At 50.6% G+C, this 15219-nt stretch overlaps 1 protein-coding gene across 1 annotated transcript in view; it reads left to right on the forward strand.

Annotated features, from left to right (window-relative positions):
* The first annotated feature begins 5253 nt into the window (after positions 1–5253).
* Positions 5254–15219, forward strand: part of ITGAE (integrin subunit alpha E) — a 59491-nt gene continuing 49525 nt past the window's right edge. The window contains exon 1 of the mRNA XM_057714258.1: positions 5254–5344. Coding sequence (XP_057570241.1) covers positions 5311–5344 — 34 coding nt within the window. The 5' untranslated portion in view covers positions 5254–5310. The remainder of the gene's footprint in view (positions 5345–15219) is intronic.

The following is a 15219-nucleotide window of genomic DNA, read 5'->3' on the forward strand; positions in this document are numbered from 1 at the left end:
TACCCAGCTTTGTAACGAATTTGCTGGGGAGTCATGTAGATAGTCCAGAGTATGTTTTAGAAAGCGTTCATCTGCCCGCGGGACAGCAGGAAAGGAAGCCGGCAGGTGGATGAGAGGCCCCAGGGAGAGACTGCCGGGCCAGTGCTTAGCCTCTGATCCAGTTGGTGAGGAAGTGACTGCAGCCCATAGAAGGCGCAAAGAAACAGAACTTGTTCCGGCAACAGCTCTTTTGCCTACAGTAGCCTTCCCATTGTCACGCGGAGCAGGTTTTACGTTATGGTGAGATGCTAACTGACAGTTTGGATTACAGTTAACCGGAAATTCATGGCTTCACACATTAATTAATTGATGCACGAATAAGTTGATGTATAAGGATTTGCTTTTAAATCTTACATAACAAGAAGTAAATTAGAAGTCAAACCATTTTTTTTCTTTGAAGAACTAAAAGGACAGAATGTCTTTGATGATCTTGAGAACAGCATACTGGCTTCAAGGCAGACTGTTGTGTAATCTGACCAACAATAATGTAGAACTTTTCTTATGTGTTTATAAAATAAATCTTAGAAGAAAAAACGTACTGTAGCTTTTTTTTTTTTCCAGCTCTTTATTGGAGAATAATTGCTTTACACTGTTGTGCCAGTTTCTGGCATACAACAAAGCGAATCAGCTGTATTTATATGTATATCCCATATCCCCTCCCTCTTGAGCCTCCCTCCCACCCACCCTGTCCCACCCCTCTAAGTCATCACCCATCATGGAGTTGATCTCCCTGTGTTATGCAGCAGCTTCCCACTAGCTGTCTGTTTTACATTTGGTAGTGTATAAAAGTCAGTGCTACTCTATCACTTTGTCCCAGCTTCCCACCCCCCCATGTCCTCAAGAATGAGTTCTATGAATGTTTCACAGAACTTTGCAGTGGGCTTTTGCTGTGCTATAAATAGAGCTCTAGGGTATGAGTAGTCTTTAGCCCACTGAAGTCAGCACCTGGCCCTGTTTTTGCTAGAGCAATTCTAGAGGCCCTCTCTGAATGACCGAGTCTTCAGTAGTTGAGATTTTGTGTTACCTCAGAACGTCTGTCACCCTCACCCCGACCAGTGTTGGTTAGTCAGAGCAAGAGACCACACCATCGACAGGAGAGGTGACATGGCCTTCCCGTCCCTTCCTAGGGCTGTCACGTGTTTAATGTGTCACCTCTCATTATTGGCAAGGGTTCCTCAGAGGGCCCGTGAGTAGGAGACAGCACTTTTCGCTCGTGTAGAATGTCTTTTGGGGGAAGGTCACGTATGGTGGTGGCTGGGGTTGGGCCTGGAGCCTTGGGGACTTGTTCTTTCTCATCTACAAACTTGAAAAAAACAAAACAAAACAAGCAAGTCCCTTCACTTCAGGACCTCAGTTTCCCTGCCTGTCAAATGAAGGGCTCGACTGGGATGATCTCCAGGTTTCCTTCTAGTGCTAATGTGGGTTCTAGGATCTTTGGTTTTTGTTTCTGTTTTGTTTTTAGTTTCTGTTTTTGTTTGTTTTTTTAGTTCTAGGATCTTTGTAGAGCTTTCCCATGGAGCATCAGGAATGTAAGTTGGACGAGAAGGAGTTGGCAGGGCAAGCAAGAGGCCTAAGCTCTTGCACCTTTGGTTCCATGACCCAGTGCAACACGCCCCCTCCCCAGCCCTCAGTTACGAAAAGACAAGGAGATCCTCTCCCTTGCTCCCTTCCCCCCTCAGCCCCGCTACCCCAACATACACACATGGACATGCGCGTGTGCACACACATACACACACACCCCCATTCGATGTTTTACGTGTGAGATTTTTTAGGAGGTCGCCCAGCATCTTAATCAGCTCAGGCTGCTATAACAAACTACTGGACTGGGTGGCTTAAATAACAGAAATTTATTTGCTCACAGTCTGGAGGTAGAAGTCCAGGATCGGGTGCCAGCATATTTGGGTTCTCACAAGGCCTCTCTTCCTGGTTTGGAGACAGCATCTCCCTGCGGGCTCACATGGCCTTTCCTTGGTGTGTGCGTGTGGATAGAGAGACGTCTCCTCCTCTTCTAAGGCCACCAAGCCTATTGGATTAGGGTCCCACCTTTTTGATCTTAATTATCTCCTGAAGGCTCTGTGTCTAAATGTAGTCACATTGGGGGTTATGGCTTCAACACATGAATTTGGGAAGAAGGCCACAGTTCAGTCCATGGCACCCAGTAAGGCAAGGATCCCAGTATGTTTGCGGAATGAGGTCGCTGCTTTTTAAAAGCTCACGAACTGGGAGGGATGTAGACCCATGGATCTGAAGGCAGTAGGGTTTGTAATTGTTCAGAGTCCTGGTCCTGGAGGAAACAGACCCATTTGAATCCCAGCTCGGCCACTTACTAGCCATATGGCCTGGGGCAAATTACTTAACCTCTTAGTCTGAGCCAGCATCCTCATCTGTGAGATCAGGATAACCGAGGAGGGTGGCTGGGGGGGGTCAGATGAGGGTTTGTGTGGAAGCCCCTTGGCATCAAGTCTGCTCCCCTTCCTGACGCTCAGTCAATGGGAGGGATGACTGATTTCAGTCTTCCTGGTGCCCCCTGGCCAGCTCTGGCCTCCACCGCAGTCCTGTCTCTAGTCTCAGTAACATCCTCACTCTTCCAAATGCCCTTTTCCCAGCATCTTAGGACTCAGAAGGCAGAGTGGGTAATTAGAGACATGTCCTGTGTCTGGGGGTGCTGAGGCAGGCCTGTGGGGGCAGCCCCCCGTCCCCTGGTGAGTCGTGCTTTCCACTCACTCTCCAGACAGAGCAGTTGGTCCTTTTACCTCATACTGAACATGCGTCCTCCATCCCCTCATTTTTAAAACTTATTTTGAAATAGTTTAACAATTCCAGAACAGTTTTGAGGGTAGAACAAAGAACACGTTGCCACATTTTGTTACGCATTCTTTTCTTCCTCCCCTCCCTCCCCTCCAGCAGCCATGAACTATTTGAGAGTTATTTGCATACATTGTGTCCCTTTACCCCCCTAAATACTTTCGTGTACCTTTTCTAAGAACAAGGACATTCTCTCATATGACTAGAGTATTGTTATCACATTCAGGAAATGTGTAATTTAATCAGTACAGTAATATCTAATCCATGGTTCATGTTTCAGTTTTGCCAACTGTCCCAGTAATGTTTTTTTCTGGTCTAGGATCCAATGCAGGATCACACACTACAGTTAACATCCTCTCTTTAGTCTCCTGTAATCTGGAACAGTTCCTTTGCCTCTCTTTGCCTTTTATGATATTGACGTTTTTGAAGAGTTCCGTCCAGGTATGCTGTAGAATGTCCCGCAAGTTGGTTCCTTAACATTTATTTAAAGTAAAATGAGTTCAGAAGTCATTTTCATATTCCTTTTAGATACATATGTAGTTGCTGAATGTCCAACCTTGCACCAGAACTGTGAACCAGCAGCATTAGATAGCCTGGCTCTGACTTGGGACCTTAAGTCTGGGTTTCTGGGGACAGCAGTTACTGTCAGAAGGGCTTGAAGGGCCCCTGCGTGCCCATGATCAGGGGTCTGTCATGCTGGCACCAACAAGCTTGGAAAACATCTTAGATGCGTGCAGGATGAGTCAGCATTCTGGAAGTCTCCAAAGATGCAGAAAATGGCCCTGCACCTGTTCCAGCATCCACGCGTCAACTTCACCCAGGCTCCTGAGATGTCCTGAAGTTCAAGCTCTTAATGAAACTCTGGCTTTCTCTCAGAAACCACCTGCAGGCTGCGGTCCCGAGTCCCAGCCTGTCCCTGCTGCTGCTCTGCTCTACGGCCTGGGGCTGCTCTCTGCCGCTCTGGGACAGTGGTGGGAGGGGAGCCCCTCCTTGCTCTGCCAAGTGCCCCGGGCACTGGGAACAAGTAGGGAGGGAGAGAGTCACTGAGCCCTGAATGTGGGAAGACAGCCTGGACCCCAGCCTCTGACAAGGTTAAGCCAACTTGGGATGATCTTCACTGTGATCTGGCAGACGACTCAGCAGACCTGGAGCTCTTTCAGCTGTTTCACTTCTTTGTTGGATGGTGTATAGTGTGAAAAACGGTGAATCGTAATCTCTATCAAACAACCGTGTAATATCCGGGAACTATCCTGCTAGTTGGAGGTATTTTGTCAGACCAAAGCAAACAGTGCAAGAATGTTATAAGTGACATCCGTCTTTACAGACCTTTGGCCAAGCAGGCTTTTATTGTGAAAAACAAGATAAAATTGATTTCATCTAGCCATGAAGTCAACACCACCGTCTGTTGTGTTTTAACACTTATGTTAACACTGCAAAGTGCTCTCCCTGGGGATGTAGACATTCATGTGAGAGAGATGTAGAGTCCGCTGTCTTTTTTATTGTAAATTAATTAAAATTAAATAAAATTGAAAATTCAGTGCCAAGCGGCTGGTGACATTTCAAGGGCTCAGGTAGCTGCTTGTGGCTAGCGGCTCCCGTGTTGGACCTTGCGGATCTCGAGCCTCATCGCTGGGTTCTGTTGGATAGCGCTGCTCTGCACGGCCAACAGCCTGGGAAGCAGAGGTGCGGGGGAGCCTTCCTTCTGCGACAGACTCGGTCACACGGGGAACATTTGACGGATGGTGAAGTTGGCGTTTAAAGACGACTGCAGGCTGCTGGCAGGGTGTCCTCTGGGCTGCTGGGTTGAATCAGAAGTGTGCTGAAAGATGTGTGGAATTTCACTTCTGTTGTTCAGGTAGCCCTGAGCTCTGTCAGGCTGGTTCCACAACATGGGTTGTAGTCAGGTTTTAAAGAGAAGGCAGCCAAAGCTGAACTGAGGCAGTGATTCAGGCAGCGGGCGGGTCTTTGCACTCCCCTGGCCCTCCGCAGTCTCTGGGCCTCGAGTGCACTGTGAGGGTGCTTCCTGTGGGAAGGACCCTGGGCCGGGCGCGGGGCTGAGGTGTGTGGTGGTGGGTCCTGGGGCAGGGCAGGGGCCTGGGGCTCACTCTCACGGATGATAAACAGCGGCTAGATGAAGAGGCTCCTGCACCTCGAGCATCTGCTGCTGAGGTCACGCAGCCCTGTTCCCAGGCCAAACCTCCGCTCACTGTTCCACCAGAGTGTGGGTGATGGGGCAGGGCTGGCAGGTGTCTGTAAGCTCCCAGGACCCAGCCCACAACTGCTGAGGAAGCCACGCAGCCAGCCGTGTATGAGTGGAGCGTCTGTGGCTACTCGAAAGCGCCTGTCTGCCTGTGGTCCTTGCCTGCGTGTGCGCCTCTGTCCCCGCCTCCTGGCCGCCGAGCCCTGGATCTGAGGAGGGAGGCTCAGCAAGTCCAGGCCCACGCCGCTGCCTCTGCTCCAGCCAGGATGTGGCTCTTCCACACTCTGCTCTGCATGACCAGTAAGTCGGCCTCCCCCCTCCCCTGTCCTGAGGGGCTGCTGTGCCCCCAGCACAGCCTGTCCATCTGTGTGTCTGGTGGGGCTCAGAGCCCAAGGTCAGAGACGGCATGGGGACTGCCCCTAGGAGATGCTCTTGCTCAGTGGGTCAGACCCCCAGGTTGGGAAGGGCCTGTGAGGCTCTGTTGGCTGCTGACAGCATGTGGTTTTGGACCCTAGGGCTCTGCCTCCTGTTCCTCTTGCCAGCTCCCCTCCCCACGCGGGCCCTCTCTCCCGGCATCCGCTCCAGACAGCCCCTCAGGTCTGTGCCGAGCTTGTCCCTAGAGTGCAGAGGCTGGAGAGGCCCACCTGCCCAGCAGAGCCCCCTTCTCTTACAGACCTGGGGTTTAGCTGAGGAGGGTGAGGACCCTGTGAGCAGGTGAGGCATGTGTGGTGGAGGGCGAATGCATGGGGGGAGCCCGCTTCCTCTTCCTGACGTTAGGGCCCCTGTGAGAACCTGTGTGGGGGAGGGGGCACTTCCTCTCCACACTGTCTGGGGTCCCATCATGGCCTTTAAAACTCCCAAGGAAGCCCCTTGGGGCAAGCCAAGCCAGGAGCCTGCACCCACCCACCAGGCTCCAGGGAGTGGTCAGCGAGCCCCTGGGGGCTGCTCAGATCAAGCCCGAGGCCAGGGTGGTCCTGTCTAGTGATCTGGCAGGCCCTGGGGGGGGGGGTGGTTCCTGTGCTGGTCGGAAGCTTGTCAGAAGAATGAGACTGGACATCAGGCAGGTGTGGTTTCAACGCTCCTGGGAGCCTGAGTTCTCCCTAAGGGTGGGTGGGGGCCAGCAAGTGAGCACCAGACAGTGGCTGAGCGCTGAGGCCAGGCTGGGAGGGGGCTCAGAATTAGCACCCACCTCGGGGCCAGATCACCCAAGAGGCAGGCCAGACGTGCATGGGGCAGCAGCAAGGCATATATTTTTGGATACCTTTTAATATTTGATATTTAAACAACATCAAAATTTGTCTTCACAGAAAGATCAAAACTTTGTTGAACTTCCTTTTACAGTCTAGACTTCCCTTTATTTCCAGTTACATATGGTCTAGACTCTGGTCCACCCCCCCTCCCAGTAGGGAGGAGGTGACTGAAGCCCAGAGAGGGGCAGTGACTGGCCGTCGTTACAGGCAAGTACTGGTAGAAACAGGGCTCAAGCCCAAGCCTCTGCCTGCCTCCCAGCTCTAGGACACCCCAAGGCCTGGGACACTAACCCTGGTCACTCTGGGCTCCTGCTCCTCTCTGTCTCCTCTGGCCTCCGGAAGGACCAGTTGTCACCCCAGCATCTTTTTTCAGCAATGTCAATCCAGATGACATTTATCAGACCCCTTCTGAGGCCAGGGCGTTCCCCAGGCTGACAGGCAGCAGAGAGCGTGTTGGAGCAGACTTGCAGTGAGACCACTCAGCCTGCAGCTCGGCTATGCTCTGGGCCAGGGGTGAGAGCAGGGCCCCCCGCAGCTCCAGTCTGAGTGGGAGGAATGGAGCTGTGACAGTTCCACTTCAAGCTGTGAGGTCCTGAGATTTAGGGATGGACCAGTCATGAGGGGCTCCCTGGAGGAAGTGAGATTGGTGCTGAGCGCTGAGTGAGTCTTCAGGGCTGGGGAGAGTCTGAGAAAGTGACAAGGAGATGACAGGGAGGGTGGAGGCACCTCTCAGACTGTGACCGCAGGCCTGGAGCCCTGCATTCTGTGCCTGGCTGCACCTCCCTAGGCTGGAGAGAATCCAGACTGTTCCTGGCCTGACCTTCCACCCTTCCCAAGCACCCACTGTGGTGATGCCCACTTCTCATCCATGGGAACACATGAGATAACATCAGTTGTCTAAGAGAGTCAGATGCAGATACACAAACACACTGAAACCCTGGAGCTGCCCATCTCATCCTGCTACCAGGCAGCCTGCTGTTCCCAGGCCAGTCTTCACCGTGACTCATTCTGTGACCACAGCCACTTGCTTCTCTTCCCAGGGTTTTAGAGATTGCGTCTACTTCACTTGAGTGAAGACGGGAACTGTACTATTGGCTTATAAAACCTTACAATGGTGCATGAGCCAGGAGTCCAGGGCCGGCCCTGCTGTTACACCAACTTCAGTCTGGGGCCCGAGGCCCTGCTGGGGATGTGTCAGAGCTGGCTCTGCCCGGGGCCCAACCCCAGACCTGAGTGCAAGTGCGTGATGAAAAACCCTGGCCACTGAGGATGGGGGCTATAGTGTCCGAGGTGGCCCTGAGGATGGGGGAGGTACTTAGCAAGTGCAGACAGGTGGTGAGGGGGGCGAGAGGGAGGCTTTCTGTGCAGGAGAAACAGTATGGACAGGGTACCTGGGTGCGAGGGGTCTGTTTAGGGAGACGCAGGGTGAGGTTTGAGTGGGAGCAGAAGGCTGTCTGCTCTGAGATGCCTGCCCCCGCCAACCAGGACACGCTGGGCCCTAGGGGGGAGCAGGCCACATGCACATAATGACCCTCTATCCCCAGCCAGCGGGCCCGCCGATGATGCCTTCAGGTGACACACAGGGATGGGAAAGGGCACCCCAGGCGGAGTAAGACAAGCACGGTGCCCGTGTGCCAGCCAGGTGTGGAGAGCAGGCCACGCAGGAGCCAGACGCCTCCGATCTTCTCTGGGAGGCTGGCTTGGGGAGTAGATGGGGGCCGTGCGGGCGGTCAGGGTGCTGGTGGAGAGTGTAGGGGCAGGGCCCGAGTGCCAGGCTGAGGGAGCTCGGGCCGCACCCTGAGGGCAGTGGGAAGCCCAGCAGGCCCCGAGCCTGGAGGTGACAGTGACCCTTGCCTGTTGTGTAAGAGGCGGAGTCCTGGAGAAAGGGGAGGCAGAGAGGCCCGCGAGGAGGCTGCTGCCAGAGTCCAGTCCAGGGGAGTTGGGGCAGGAGCGCATGGGGAGGAGGAGACGCTTGTGAGACATATTTAGGAGGAAAATCCACAAGCCCTTGGCACGGAGTCCAGCCCCATCTGCTCCAGACCTGTTGGCCATGGTGATCCGGTAGCCTGTGGAGGGGGTTGGGTATGAGGTTTGGGACTCAGACGATGAGGCTCCAGGTGAAAGACTCAGGTGGGTGGGCGGAGGGTGAGCTGCCCCGTGGGACAGGCGGCCTGCAGACCTTTCTGGGTGCTCTGGGCTCGGCACCGGGACAGCTGGGTCTAGTCCTGGTTCTGTGGCCAGGCTTATTGAATAAATTCAGGCAAACCATGCCCCCCCGGGTTCAGTTTGCTAAGCCAGGAATGGTACTGTGGGAATGTATAAACTGCCCAGTGTGATAGGGGAGGTAGGGGTCTGGTGGGGGCCGCGGGGGGGGCCGACAGGATGGAGGGGTGTCTGACTCAGCAGGCCCGTGTGGCCGGGACAGCTTGGGGAGGCAGCCCTGTGGGTGGTGTGGTGACAGACTCTGGTTCAGCAGGGCTCTCACCGCTGACAGCACAGAGGGGGGCTTGAGCCGGAGGGCAGGGTAGTCAGAGAACGTGACAGGCCCGCCCCTGTGGTTATAGCACTGACATTAGCCTGCAACGTGTCAGACGCTGCGCCCGGCATTGCCCCCCTGGTCTGCATGGTCCCACGTCACCGATGTGGAGACTGGGGTGAGCTGACAAGCCTGAGGTCCTCCAGGGACTCTGTGGCAGAGCGAGGATGTGAGGTCAGGGCTGTCTCCCTCTGGGGCCCATGCTCTTTCCTCTGAGCCGAGGTGGGAAGTGGGAAGGGAGGGGGTCCCCTGATGGAGGCTCAGCCCAAGCAAAGGGACCCTGGCAGGGGCCTGGGGGGAGCCTGCTCCAGCTAGGTGACCCATGCGTGGTGGACCCCAGGCACCGACTGGCCTTCTGGGAAAGCTCAGCGGACCCGGTGACACCCCTACACACACACACACACACACACACACGCACACGCACACACACGCACACGCGCACGTGCGCGCACACACACACACATGTGCTCACTGACCTAATTACCAGCTCGCTAACCCAGAGCTCTGCCCCAGCTTAGCGAGCTGCTGGCACGACAGGGAGCCTGCTCTCTTTCTATACCAACCCCAGCCCCCATCCCAGGGCCTCCAGCTTTTACTCAAGGCTTTAGAATTGGGCAGAGCTGGGTTCCAGACAAAAATTTCAGTTTGCTGATGGGCCACGAGCTACCACCCGACCTCTCTGAGCCTCAGCACCCGAGCATGGGGCCTGGACAACAGAAGGTGGTCCAGGAAGGTGGCTGTGATGGGCTCTCTGCTTATCGCCTCCCCTTTCCCACCCCTCAGGGATCTTGCACCAAGACCCTTCAGTTGAACACAGTGAAAATGGGGGCGGAGTGGGGATCAGGAATCTCTGGCCCTCTCTGACATTTCCAGGACACCACATCTGGGGCTGGCACTGTGCTGAGCGGACTTTGTGGTTGGTGGGGGGATGTCATGGGTGACTCAGATCAGATTACAGTTTTGGGGAGACAGACTTTATCACAGATCACTCTAACCCAGACACGATTTAGTCAGAGCCAGACAGACACCACAAGATGCCAAGGGGGCTCAGGCACCAGTGGGGTGGGATACTCTAGCCGAGAATCTGGATTGGCTCCTGGGGCAGGGAGTGCCTGAATAGGGCCCCAAAGGATGGGGCAGAGGTGGGAGAGGGATGAAGAAAGCACACTGGGCAGAGGGAACGCGTGTGCAAAGGCCCTGCGGTGGGAGGTGTGCAGATGGTGTTCAGGAAGTGGGGTATCAAGGAGCCAGAAAGCAGAGCTGCCGGAGGGGGCGCTGGGCTAGGCAGAGAGGTGCCACGGATGCCCAGGGAGGAGACTGGACTTATCGCAGGGGTTTCAATTCATGTCTGTAAGTCACACGTACGGTAAAAAGGGGAAAGGAGGCCTTCCAGTCACTCCTTGTAAGAAGTGGTAGTTCTCGCTTTTTAGTTTTTTGCACCTGCCCCACTATTTTAAAACAAGTTTTATTTGAGCACGTTGTGTATTTTTATGAGTCACCAATGAATCATTCTGGGCAGGGCAGAGGGATGAATGGAAAGGAATAAAGTACAGATGTCTCTTTTGTGCCCGGCTCGGGAAGGAGGACTGGGAATTGAGAGGAGGGAGCAGACGCTGCCCTCGTACAGGGCACCTTCTCCTTCCACCTTTGGAAGGTCGGTTTTTAACAGAGTTTTAAGCACGTACAAAAATAAACACAACCACAATAACAAACCCAATACACCCATCACCCAGATGACACAGCTATCACGATCTTGTTACGCTTGCTGCGTTTATTTCACTGTCCCTTTTTGTTTCCGTTACCAAAGCATTTTAAAGCCTTGCTGCTCACAGTTTGGTCTGGGGACCACCAGCAACCTGGCATCACTTAGCGGCGATTACAGCAGGATCTCAGCCTCACTCCCTGACCTACTGAATCAGAGTCTGCATTTTAAGCGAGTGATTCATTTGCACATTAATGTTTCGGAAGCACTGTTTGAAAGGAAATACCCAGTGTCAATCATTTCACCCTTAAATACTTCAAGAAGTGTGGGGACGTTTTCTTACACAGCCACAATGTTCTCATCACCCAGGAAAATTAACAGTAATGCTTTGGTATCATCTACTACCCAGTTGGTATGTGAATCTTCCTGTCTCAAAATGTCTGTTTTTAACAAGTTGGCGCTTGAAATCAAGAGCCAAACAAGGCTATGCCTAGTCTAGAGTGGCCCCCGTGCTCATTTTTGAGGTTTGCCTTTTTCAAATCTTTGCTTTACTGCAGAGCTAAGTCACTTGCCTAGCAGAACATCTTCACTCAGGATTTGTGCGTCTGCTTCCTCTCTGCAGGATTTGTCCTTCAATCCCCTACGTTTCCTGAAATCTGGAAGTCAGGGCTAATGCCTTCATTGAATTCAGGTTTAACTTTTTTGGCGCGCATACCCTAAACAATCTGGAGGATTTTGCCATACTTCCTGCATTTATCTCGCTCTCTCTGTTTCCTTTGCCGACATATTTTAAAGATTTGCTTCTCAGTGTGGTCTGGTGACTGACAGCCTGGGCAACACATGGGAGCTTGTTAGAAATGCAGAGTCTTGGGCCCCAGTATCCTTCGTAGAGGGTCATGCGAGGCGGCACACACACCTGGGGGACCCACTCTTAGGGACGCTAAGATGAGCTAGTGGGCTTGGGGGTGTCGGCCTAATTGTGAAGTGCTCTATCGAACTTTCATCTAAGTGGTTTCATCCATTGACGATCGTGGCCTGAATTAATTGTTGTGTCTCATTATGGCTTGCAAAATTGTGCTTTTATGATTCTGTTATTCCTTCCACATTCGTCAGTAACAATTCTTCTGTAAAGAACTTTTTCTCATCAACTAGAACTATTTGGTGACCCTGAATTGCAGCACATACAGGAAAGGCAAGAAAATTGCTTAATACTTTCCCTTTAATAGTTAATTTTCAGAGTAAGGGGATAGTGCCCTCATTACTTCCAGTGGTGAAAAAATGCAGTGTTTTGATTTCTTCTGTTTTTGTTTTCTCTGTCTTTTAAGTATCATTTTGAACCCCTGGAATTTTTATATATTCAATGTGCTTCAGGCACTTACTTGCACCTTTTTTTTTTATTGAGCTATAGTTGATTTACAATATTGTGTTAGTTTCAGGTGTACAGCAAAGTGATTGAGTTATACATATATATACATATATATACATTCTTTTTCACATTATTTTCCGTTATAGGTTATTGCAAGATATTGAATATATAGTTCCCTGTGCTATACAGTAAATCCTTGTAGTTTACCTGTTACATATATTGTGGTGTGTTAATCTCGAACTCCTCATTTATTCCTTCCAGTCCCTGCAATTCTTTTTTTTTAACTTTTTAAAAATTTTTTATTTTATTTATTTTGACTGCATTGGGTCTTTGTTGCTGTGCGTGGGCTTTCTCTAGCTGCGACGAGTGGGGGCTACTCTTCATTGTGGTGTGCAGGCTTCTCATTGTGGTGGCTTCTCTTGTTGTGGAACACGAGCTCTAGGCCTGAGGGCTCAGTAGTTGTGGCTCACCGGCTCTAGAGCACAGGCTCAGTAGTTGTGAAGCATGGGCTTAGTTGCTCTGCGACATGTGGGGTCTTCCCGGATCAGGGCTTGAACCCGTATCCCCTGCTTTAGCAGGCAGATTCTTAACCACTGCACCACCAGGGAAGCCCGGAATTAATTACTCTTTTTTAACGTGAATTTTTTTTTAAAATAAATTTTATTTATTTATTTATTTTATTGGCTGTGTTGGGTCTTCGTTGCTGTACACGGGCTTTCTCTAGTTGTGTCGAGCAGGGGCTGCTCTTCATTGTGGTGCGTGGGCTTCTCATTGCGGTGGCCTCTCGTTGCAGAGCACGGGCTCTAGGTGCGTGGGCTTCAGTAGTTGCGGCACATGGGCTCAATAGTTGTGGTGCACGGGCTTAGTTGCTCCGCGGCATGTGGTATCTTCCTGGGGCAGGGATCGAACCCGTGTGCCCTGCATTGGCGGGTGGATTCTTACCCACTGCACCACCTAGGAAGTCCTAATGTGATCTGTTTTTGAAGACGACACACACAAAAATGGACAAATTCAGATCAGTGAATTTTCAAACTAAATCAAATCCACATGCTGATACCCATTTCAAGAAACAGAGAACATCACCACCTTCCCAGAAGTATTTCCCATGGTCCCCTCCAGTCATTACTTTAACCCCAAGGGTAACAACTCTCCTGTCTTCTGATATCAAGGATTAGTCTGCCTCTTTTGAACTTGGTATAAATGGAATTATACAGTATGTTCTGTTTTGCACCTGGCGACTTTCACCTGACACTGTATTTATGAGCTCCACCCACCTTATCGTTGACTGTTTTCATTGCTGTAGAGTATTCCATTGGTGAATACACCACAGCATCTTATTTTCTGTTGTTGATGGGTATTTGGGTTGTGACTTGTTATGAATAGTGAGGCTGTGAACATTCTTGCACACGTCTTTTTGTGAACATATGAACACATTTCTGTTGGGTTTATGCCTTAGGGTAGGTTTGCTGGGTTATGAGTTACACATATGCTCTGCTTCAGTTGATAACTGCCAGATGGTTTTCTTTTTTTACGATTTATTTATTTAATTTTATTTTTGGCTGCGTCGGGTCTTTGCTGCTCTGTGCGGGCTTTCTCTAGTTGTGGCGAGTGGGGTCTACTCTTCATTGTGGTGCGCAGGCTTCTCATTGTGGTGGGTTCTGTTGTTGCGGAGCTCGGACTCCAGGTGTGCGGGCAGGTGTGCGGGCTCAGTAGTTGTGGCGCACGGGCTTAGCTGCTCCGCGGCATGTGGGATCTTCCTGGACCAGGGATCGAACCTGTGTCCCCTGCATTGGCAGGCGGATTCTTACCCCCTGCGCCACCAGGGACGCCTGCTCTTTGCATTGTCATAGAAATGTTTTCAATTGGCTTGTTAACATCCTTCCCACCCCAGTAATTTGGTAGGATGTTGACTGTGGTTGTGTTGAAGCTATAGATCACTATAGTGATAACTGACAACAACACAGCATCTTCTAATTCAAGAACATGATCGATTCCTTCATTTATTTAGATTTTCTTTATTTCTAAAAAAATATTTACTTACTTGGCTGTGCCGGGTCTTAGTTGCGGTGTGCAGAATCTTTGTTTTACGGCATGTGGGATCTACTTCCCTGACCAGGGATCAAACCCGGGCCTCCTGCATGGGGAGCGCGGAGTCTCAACCGCTAGACCACCAGGGAAGTCCCTACTTAGATCTTCTTCAATCTCTCCCAGTCTCTTACCAGTTCTCAGTGTAGAGGTTTTGCATATCTCTAGATCTAATTTTAGACATTTGAGTTTTTATGGCTTCTGTTAATGCCATTTTTTAAATTTTTCATTCTTCATTTGATCACTGATGGTGCGTAGAAGTACAGTGGTTCTTTGTAATTTGCCTGTGTACCCAGTGAGCTTGCTCAAGGCACTTATTAATTCTCAGTGTTTGTGGGTCTGTTGGATCTTCCAGTCTACTTAACCATGTCATCTGCGAATAATGACAGTTTTATTTTTTTTCCTTTTTAATCTTTGCGCTCTGTATTTTTTTTTCTTACTGCTCTAAAACCTCCAGTAAAATGTTCAATAGAAGTGGTAAGAGTGAGCATCTTGTTTCGTTTCTGATTTTAGGGGGAAAGCTTTCAATAACTCCCCAGTAAGAGTAATGCTGGGAATTCTCTGGTGGTCCAGTTGTTAGGACTCCGCGCTTTTGTTGCTGAGGGCGCAGGTTCAATCCCTGTTCGAGGAACTAAGCACAAGCTGAGTGGCCTAAAATATAATAAAATCAAATTAAATTAAATTTTGGACTTAGGTCCCATTGGTTAGGACTCTGTGCTTTCACTGCCCAGGGCATGAGTTCAGTCCCTGGTCGGAGAACTGAGATCCCACAAGCGGCACAGCCTAAAGTAAAATACAATAAAACAGAAAACAAAACCAAATAAAATAGAATAAAATAAACTTGGGACGTCCCTGGAGGTCCAGCAGTTAAGACTCTGCACTTCCACCACAGGGTGCACAGGTTGAGGAACTCAGATTCCACATGCCGTGCAGTACGGCCAAAAATTTAAAAAAAAAAAAAAAAAAAAAGAATGATGTTTGGTGAAGGATTTCTGTGGATACTCTTGATTAAAGACATTCCCTTCTATTCCTAGTTTGCTATGAATGTTTTTATCACAAATCAGCAATGGATTTTATCAAATGCCTTTTTCAGCGTCTGTCATGATGATCATATGATGTTTTTCTCCCCTTTTTTTCTGTTAACGTGATGAGTAAATGGATTATTTTCCAGTGTCACCCCACTCCTGCATTCCTGAAATAAGCACCACTTGGTTGTGATGTATTGTGCTTTTTATA

The sequence above is a fragment of the Hippopotamus amphibius genome, chromosome 17, assembly GCF_030028045.1.
Source record: "Hippopotamus amphibius kiboko isolate mHipAmp2 chromosome 17, mHipAmp2.hap2, whole genome shotgun sequence".
NCBI classification, from domain to species: domain Eukaryota; kingdom Metazoa; phylum Chordata; class Mammalia; order Artiodactyla; family Hippopotamidae; genus Hippopotamus; species Hippopotamus amphibius.